General features: G+C 38.0%; 2 protein-coding genes across 5 annotated transcripts in view; both read right to left on the reverse strand.

Moving 5' to 3' along the window:
• The window catches only part of nup54 (nucleoporin 54), an 11,703-nt gene extending 6,593 nt beyond the window's left edge, over nucleotides 1-5,110 (reverse strand). Inside the window, exons 1-9 of one of the 3 annotated variants that reach the window (XM_024299805.2) lie at nucleotides 4,976-5,110; nucleotides 4,501-4,608; nucleotides 3,484-3,564; nucleotides 3,299-3,334; nucleotides 2,728-2,814; nucleotides 2,036-2,194; nucleotides 1,727-1,953; nucleotides 749-936; nucleotides 477-673 (exon numbers count right to left, since the gene is read on the reverse strand). In XM_024299805.2, the coding sequence (XP_024155573.1) occupies nucleotides 477-673; nucleotides 749-936; nucleotides 1,727-1,953; nucleotides 2,036-2,194; nucleotides 2,728-2,814; nucleotides 3,299-3,334; nucleotides 3,484-3,564; nucleotides 4,501-4,608; nucleotides 4,976-5,018 (1,126 nt within the window). In that variant the 5' untranslated portion in view covers nucleotides 5,019-5,110. Of the gene's footprint in view, nucleotides 1-476; nucleotides 674-748; nucleotides 937-1,726; nucleotides 1,954-2,035; nucleotides 2,195-2,727; nucleotides 2,815-3,298; nucleotides 3,335-3,483; nucleotides 3,565-4,500; nucleotides 4,609-4,763; nucleotides 4,906-4,975 lie in introns of those variants that run through there. The other 2 variants (XM_036214521.1, XM_024299806.2) reach the window with 2 other exon arrangements.
• Nucleotides 5,111-5,558: 448 nt separating this feature from the next.
• LOC112163256 (lysosome membrane protein 2) overlaps nucleotides 5,559-8,588 on the reverse strand; it is a 6,062-nt gene continuing 3,032 nt past the window's right edge. Inside the window, exons 7-12 of one of the 2 annotated variants that reach the window (XM_024299565.2) lie at nucleotides 8,061-8,239; nucleotides 7,770-7,888; nucleotides 7,460-7,533; nucleotides 7,319-7,370; nucleotides 6,352-6,504; nucleotides 5,559-6,144 (exon numbers count right to left, since the gene is read on the reverse strand). In XM_024299565.2, the coding sequence (XP_024155333.1) occupies nucleotides 6,040-6,144; nucleotides 6,352-6,504; nucleotides 7,319-7,370; nucleotides 7,460-7,533; nucleotides 7,770-7,888; nucleotides 8,061-8,239 (682 nt within the window). In that variant the 3' untranslated portion in view covers nucleotides 5,559-6,039. Of the gene's footprint in view, nucleotides 6,148-6,351; nucleotides 6,505-7,318; nucleotides 7,371-7,459; nucleotides 7,534-7,769; nucleotides 7,889-8,060; nucleotides 8,240-8,588 lie in introns of both variants that reach the window. The other variant, XM_024299563.2, reaches the window with a different exon arrangement.

Below are 8,588 nucleotides of genomic sequence, written 5' to 3' on the forward strand. Positions count from 1 at the left end.
AAACGTTTTTTTGCAGGTTATATTGGGTGATAATCCGATTTTACTCTGCCAGGTGACCAACAGCCATAAAAACACATAAGAACTTCTGTTCCAATGCTTGTCATTGCTAAAATTAAAATAAACACAATATGATCACATTCCATATTATCTTAAAAATTAGGTCGAATATGAGCTGATATAGCACAGGAATCTTGCACACTGATGGTGACATCCCATCTAACAGCAGGAAGCAGGAATCGAGTTTATTTAACATCTGATGAGCTGTAAAGACGATATCTTAAAAAAAATAAAACTTTTAGAGACAACTTTGTTTCAGTAGTTTTTAACTGTTAGTTTCTTCGATTTACAAGTGAAAATGGGTAAAAACTGAACACCTACCTGTCAGATACTTAAATAAACCAATCACTGGATGATCTAATTCAATGAAACTCATAAAGAGCCAAATATTTGCTTGTATGCTCTGCACATGTCTGTACCTGCAGGGGCGTTTTGCAGCAGCTGTTTGAGCTGTGCAGGGGACAGCTCGGTGCGCGTCACAGACATGGCGACCCCAATCTGCGCCAGCTGGGCCTTGACGTTCGCCTGCTCCAGAAAGTTGAAGAGCGTAGACGCTGGGATGCGCTTGGAGGTGCCATTTGGAGATCGCTCCACAACATAAATGATCACTTCTGTCCTGTAAGAGAGTCAGCACTGGGATCAACCGTCCACTGCATTCACCGACAGATCCAACAATGTGTTTGTAACTCACTGGTCGTTCGGCAGGGATTTCACTCCCTCCACATTGACGGCTAGAGTCTGGCTGCTTCCTAGAATCTTGTGGAGGGATTCGACCAGCTGCTGCTGCTGAGCTCGCACATCGGCTTCTTTTTTATTGAGGATCAAGACAACTAACCCGTCCTCGTCCTTAGTCACTGGGATGCAGCTGTATCCCACCGCCTGAGGAACACGACAGACACGGTTTTAGTACTTAAATGTAAGAGCAGGAGTGAACACTCTAAAACAGGGGTGTCAAACTCAATCGCACAAGGGGCCAAAATCCCAAACACACCTTCGGTCGCGGGCCAAACAAGATAAACACTTATTGAACACAATAAAACTACATTTTTAAAACTTTACAAACATCACTTTTTAACATATTTATCAACTAGATAGAATTCCCTGCGATAATGCTAGTGTGAATGCTGTAAGCTTAATTTGACTGATGAAGATGTTAGTGCTGATAGATGAAAACGCTGAAGCTGATAGCCAGGTAAAATATTAGCTAAATGCCAAATTAGTCTAAAAAACAAACAAAAAAACTTAGGTTAGCCAAAAGATTTAGCATGTAGCTTAAAAATAGCTTCAAAATAGCCTAAAAAACTGAAAAAAGCCTAAATCAGCCAAAACAGCTAGAATGTAGCTGAAATATTGGCTAAACTCCAACAGAGCCTAAAAAATCTTAGTAAAAGAGCTAGCAGAAAGTCAATTTTTAGAACTTTAAAACCATTACTTTTTATTATAAATATGAATAATAAAAAGTCAGGAATATTATTCCAGAATCAATCAACTTAAACCTTGAATAACTTTCAATATTTTACTCTCCATAAAAATATATTTTGTCAAAATTATACAAGTTAGAAATGAGCACAAGATAACATCGGGCCATTAATAACAATAAAATAAATGATCTGGAGGGCCGGATATAGCCTTGACTTTGACACATGTGATCTAAAGCAGCTGCCATCACCTTGAACCTGCAGAAAGGGTTCTCTTGGGTAAATTCCACAGGCGGGTTGTTGTTGCTGTAGTAGCCCTTCCCTGTACCCCAGTACGCCTGCAGTTGGTTCCATTTAGCGAGTATGGAGTCACGCTCATCTCCTAGAAGAGTGGGGGCTGACAGAGCTGTGACCTGCTGGTACAGCTGGGTGGGCTGAGGCTGACCCTGCTGCTGGGCCTGCTGGCCAAACAAGCCTCCTTATCGAGAAATGAAGAATAGAAATTATACATCAGAGCAAAATCTGAGGAAGAATTTTATCCTGCAAACATCTGCTCTTACCTTGCTGCTGCTGGGTCGACTGAATATTAAAACCTCCGAATCCACCCAGCCCAGCTGTCCCCAAGCCAGTTCCAAACCCTGATGTTCCGGTTGCGGTTCCAGCTCCAAGCCCGGTTGGGAACCCAAAGCCTTTGTTCTGCGTGTTCCCAAACAAGCTTCCTGCAACAGGACAGTTCAATCAATAAAACAAGAAAATAATATGCTGTTAGGGTTTTTCCATTATAAGGTATGCAGAAGAAAAGACAGGTCACTCATTTGGAGGGAGAGTGACACCTTGTGGCAAGAAAGTGGATCATCTCCAGTTTTTCCTCATCTCGATCAAAGCAAGTTTCACAGTCAAACTACTGATTCAATTTCAATTCACACATTTACTATCATTGATTTTGGCTTTCATCGATCTTGGTTTGGCAGTTTTATGCCAGATTCCCATCCCGACACAACTCTGAATTTTTACCCAAGTGGGGGCCGGCTCGGGGAGACCCAGACTCGGGCACCACTCTGGCCACATAGGCAACAAACAAAAACTGGTTTTGCATACACCAGTCCTGCAAGCAGCCAACTGAGCAGAGGTACAACTGATCACAAAACTGGAGGGTCAGACAAAAGTCACCTGATTCATGCTCAACATTAATGAGTCGAGCACAGTTGATCTATTTCATGAACCGTCACTGGGTTGTAGCTTTAATGCTGACCTGTTGTGTTGGAGGGGGTGACAAAACTAAAAGAGGATCCTTGTGGAGCAGCAGTTGTCGTGGTCGTCCCAAAGCCTCCAAATGCGCCTGGGAGGTGGAGAAAGTAAAGACAAATGTAAAACAAAGAGAAGAAAAAGCAAAAGAAAGAATGAATAGATCGACGATGAGCATAATTGCAACTAAACATTTTTTTTACGAAAAATATCAGGACTTTGATATAGCATCACTCTGTAAAGCAAAACATTGATGACATCTGTCAAATGGAAATCATATGAGATGAACAGCTAATAATCCAACAAATCTCATGCATATGGAACAACAGTGAACAGCAATCAAAGCATCAAATGAAATGTGGGAGGAAAGTGGACAAATGATTGAAGATGTTTTTTTTTTGTTTTTTTTAAACAGACAAACAATGAACTGAATCACAAAAGTCATCTACCTGTGCTAGCCAGGCTATTACCAAAATTGAAAACAGTGCCAGTGGTGGTTGCTGTACCAAAGCACCCCACATTAAAGCTCACTGCAGCTGGGTTGGCATTTAAACCAAACCCCCCAAAACTAAACCCACCAGCCGTACTGCCTCCGGCTCCCAGCCCCCCAAATCCTGCAGCCGGGGAAGGCGGGCAGCAAGAAAGAGAGAGCGACACGGAGGGGTTAAACGACATTAAGCCACGCCTGGCATATATTTTGAAGAAGAAGATGAGAAAGAATTGTGTTAAAAAGGTTGAGAAGCAACACATGAGCTCATCTTACCAGTGTTGGTGGAGCCAAAACTGAATCCTGTGGCTGGTGCAGTGGTGGTGGTGGCTGCCCCAAAACCAGGAGCTGTAAGAGCTATGAAACAAATCAAACAGTTCATCAAGGATATGAAACAACTTTAAAAAGTGTACGAAATATATATATTTTTTTAAATTAAACTCTCAGATGAAGTTTACGTGTCCTATATGGCCCAAATAACCTTTGAACATGTTTAATATTTGATCAGCTTAATTCAGATCTATTTATTACTTTGTTTAATTAGAATTGGCAACAGCTACATTATTTTTTTATTGTTTTTAGTTTTCCTATTTTCCATAATGAAATTTTACATTGCACTGAGTTTTTTTTCCTTTTACTCTGATGTTTTGTTATCTGGCTTTCAATCTACTGCAAACAAGTACATCACGTTTAGAGTTCCTTCTGGTTTGTTTAAAGACATTTTTAGACCTTTAAGAACTGAATTTAATGTTCGTTTTTCTTCAATGGATCAAGCAGGTAGAAAATTAACTTTGCCACAACTAATCCAGAATAAAATTGCAGATAATGACCCACTATGATCATCTTCTGAGTGTTCCTTGAAGTCTTTTTAATATGTTTATGCCTATTTTAGGAGTTTCTGCAGAGAGACAGGGGTTGTGGGCAGGATCATTGGTGCAGAGTAAGCCCACACTTCCCATCATCCCTCTTTTTACTAGCTTAGAGTCCCTCACAATGGTGAACAATTATGGAGCGACTGATGTTATTTGCACAGAGTTATAAGCTAGCTGCACAAATACGGATGAAAATTAAATTTTCATAGGAGTGGGTCTTTAAACCAACAAAGTACACCATTAAAATCTGAATATTACTAAATACATTGGGCAAGGATAACAAAAGCTAACGTCCTGATTTCATAGAAGCATACATTTTTCCCCTTTAACAAACAAGTAAACATAAGGGCAAAGAACGGAAGCTATTTGTCATTTTCAAATAAAGTTATTCATTCAAAATGAACTTCAGGGGCGGACTTACTGCCAAACCCAGAGGAGGCTGTGGTAGTGATGGCTGTCGGGTTGAACCCAAATGTCGTGGATGCTGTTGTCTTGGCACCGAAAGAACCAAAGGAAAACCCGGACGTACCTGTGCAAGGACGGACACACACAGCAATGTAAACAGCTCTCACATGCAAACAGGATAGCTAACCACATAAATGACACATTTCTCAACAAAACCACGTTATTTTAAGTATTAACAAAGGGTTCTACATATTTTACCAAACGGAAAGTTAAAATCACCTTTAATGTGAGAAAAGCAGAACACCATATGAAGTAAATTAGTTGTTAACCGTAGCTATAGCTTAACGGCAGTTTGCGGTGATCCGCTAGCATAACACACGTGTAATAGAAATAAATACAAAAACCCAATGATAACATAGGTTTGACAAAAAAGACATAAAATTACTTCTAACTAAATAAATGTGAAAAATATTCACAAATAACAGACATACTTGGGGCTGTATTGCTCGCGGCACCGCCAAAACTGAACGCCATGTTGACTTCTTAGCAAGTGCTCTTCTTCTTCTTCAGAAAAGATCGGTAAAGCAGGTGATAAATGAGCTCAGTGCTGCCGCCTAGTGACAAGGACCTACAATGGCAACACCACAATACTGAATGCTACTGGATTCGCTGTTAATCGATGCAATCATTTCACAGTTAAAACGATATTCAGGGAAATATATGTAATGCCAGAACACTTAACTTGGTTGGAATTTATTAAGAAAAGTGTAAGTTTGTAGTAATCTCTCAACAAGAGGTAATATTTTTAAACTGGAAACCATAGTCCAAAATGATTATTTTGGATAGTTGGACTTATTTTTAAATTTCATAAAATAAAAAATAAAAAATCATTATTTGAATTATTTAAGGTGTAGGGGCTGTATAGTAAAAAAACAAAGAAAACCTCAGCTTGCCTTCTCATTTATTATGCAACACATTTTTTTTAAATATATGTAAAATGATGATTAATATATTTATATTTATAATAAAATAAAACATGTTGCTTTAAATCTTTAATAAATATGAAAAACAAAAACACAGATCAACTCAAGCTGCTTTTATTTCTGTGGAGATCAAAAATAACATTTAAAACAGGTGAACAGTCAATATACTTGGTGGTTACAGTAACAGCAAAAAAAAAATGACAATGTTGATTGAAATGTGACATTAAAGAAATCCAGTCCTAAACATGTCAGAATCTTCTGTTTTGGTTTCATCAATGTAACAAAATAATGCATTTCCTTAAAAAAAAAAAAACATTGATTAGCGCTCAATCTAATTATTGTGCATGGTGAATTTTAGTATGTATGAACAGAAAATAACACAACAAGCATCTCAACAGTCTGTACATACACGTGGATTATTGCATTATTATCGTCTATCAGTTAGTGGAAGCCTGTTAAGGACACATGTCATGTCTTTTCACATCTTTCACTAACAGCAGGTAATGCAACATCTGTGAAACTTTAAATACCCAATTCAGAACTCCACCCAGAGTCGCTCCTCTTCCTCAACTTCAGGCGTCCACTTTTTTTGTCAAATCAATGTAGGTTCCATTTTGGGGATCTTCTTTTTCTTTGACACTGACGGGACAGTAGGATGTGACTTCTTGAGTGGAAGACTGCTAAGTAGGGATTGGAAAAAAAAAACAAAAAATCAAAAAAGCAAATACGAGTAAAAGCTGCAAAGCATAGTGAGCCTTAGTAAACACAATGCATGCACAACGCTGGTTAAAAACACTGGTTAGATTGTGAGAATTAAAACAAATGACGGATTAGATCAAGCAAGTTGTTAGAGTCAAATAATAATAAAATAAGGGGATTCATACCTTCTTTTGATGGGCCCGAACCAGAAGGACAATCAGAATGACGTGCATGATGCCTCCTAGTCCCACGATAAAAAGTGCAAAGTTGGACACCACTTCAGAAATGACCAGCAGCTTCTTAAGTTTGGCTGCAGATGCATCATCGATCACCACACTCTGTGTTCAAAAGACAAACATCTGCTCTGAATTTTTTAATATCAATCATGGGTATCTGTTAAGACTTATTAGATACAGCAGGGTAGAGTGAAACTATGATACTTCCACCACCGTGTTTTAGAGGAAAGACTTTCTGGGTTATAGAGTCAAGATAAGGCTCACATTTTTCCAAAAAGTTCCCTGGTCGTCTAATCTGTTCCAAAGGACATTTCCAAAAGGATCTTTAATCCAAGCATGCTCACTTTGTTCTCCTGAGTTTTCTATTTTTTTTTTTCATTAATGAGTCTGAATTCCCTAGTGCCATTTTCTTTTAAATACGCTGAAAAATTAAGAAAATCCCTTTATCTTTCCCCTTTTTTTCATTAACTTACTGGTAGAGTCCCACATTAATAGATTTTTTTAATTTTATTTGTACAAACAGGGACATTTTAAACAGAACTGCCAACTCTACTGTTGAGATTTAATTTCAGATCAGATTCATTTCATCAAAAGTTTCATTTGCAATCTTATTTCAAGAGGAAATTTAATACTGTTTATCCTGCTTTTCTCAAATAAATATAAGAAAAGAGTCATAATTTGACCAAAGTCATAACTTTTAAGAACTTTAATTTAATGAGAATGTAAGTTTTCATTTTACCAGAATTAATTTGTAAATTTATGAGAAAAATTCTGTAATTTTAGGAGAAAGAAGTTGTAAAATTATGAGAAAAAAGTTGTAATTTAAATTTAAATTTGTTAGTCTGTTTCTTTAAAATGTTTACACATTTATATTTATAGTAAAATTTGTAAGTGCATCTATTTTAGTGTGTCTCACCTCATTGATGAACGTAACAGGAAAGACCGTCTCATTCAGGTTTCTTGTTTGCCTGGACAGAATACAGTGAAGGAATCAGAATCAGGACACACACCTTCTGAAAATACATTCTAGGACGTGTCTGAAAACAAAAATACTCACGGGAATCCAGTGATTCTGTTCATCAAGATGTTAACCTGTGTTCTTTTACTCGCGCGCACAACCACTCCTGTGGTCTGTCAACATATATTCAAGTATCAATTTACAATAAAAGTGTAAGGAAATTGTATTAATTATTATAAATTATATAATTATAAATATGTGTGGTGTTAACATTTGCACTTAAACCTGCAATGACCACCTGAAATCCTCTAGGTGGTGCTGCAGTACCACTATTTTTGATTTCAATAACTTGTACATCTCAGTAGAATGAAGTGAAGTTTTGTTACTGATAATTGTTTGATTTGCTCACCGGGTTGAGGTCTAAAAAGGTCTGGTGATGCTCCCTGTTAGGAGACATTCCTTTAATGCCATCGACATATTTTTCGTCTGCCAGATAGAAGTGAGGAAAAGAGGCGACCACGGGGGCACCTGCCAAAGGAAGGAACAGTTAAGGCATCTTCTATGGATGACGTCAACACTTGCTTTGTCCAGTTCATAACTTGTACAGTCTACGGTCGAATTACAGCCACTCTAATAATTGTATCATTGAGTGACCTTGAACTTTTGGATGCAGAGATCAGGAAGCAAGCCAAATGGTTACCTTTACGACACGGGCTGAGTTTGAGGACCCCAGTTCCCAGGCACTCCTTCTCAGAGACGCAGAAACCTTTATTGTCTGCGTTCTCCTCCTTGCTGGCAAAGACGGAGCGCGGTGGGGTGAAGCGGTACGCCGGGATTCCTTTTACCTCAACCTCCTTCTCAAAGTCCATGTAGATTGACCTGAAGGTCCAACCAACAAAAACGAATTAAAGAAACACTATATCACAACGTTTTATATTTTACTACTGATTTGGTTTTAGCTTTAGGCTTTCAGAATGATGCTCAAATCAGCTTTGAAAATACAATCAACCAATAAATAAAGTAAAGGAGAACTGAGTTCAATTATACGAAACAATATTTAAGTATGCATTAAAAATAATTAGAGTTTATACATTTGTGTCATGGTTCAGTGCTGCAGCTTCACTTCCTCTCTCTTTTCTTTATTTTTATCCACCAGTTGTAATTCCTCATTGTCCTCCAGCTGCGTTCACACTATATAACCGGCTCAGTTTCACTTCTGCTCTGGTAG

Source organism: Oryzias melastigma, linkage group LG12 (genome assembly GCF_002922805.2).
Source record: "Oryzias melastigma strain HK-1 linkage group LG12, ASM292280v2, whole genome shotgun sequence".
Taxonomy (NCBI): Eukaryota; Metazoa; Chordata; class Actinopteri; order Beloniformes; family Adrianichthyidae; genus Oryzias; species Oryzias melastigma.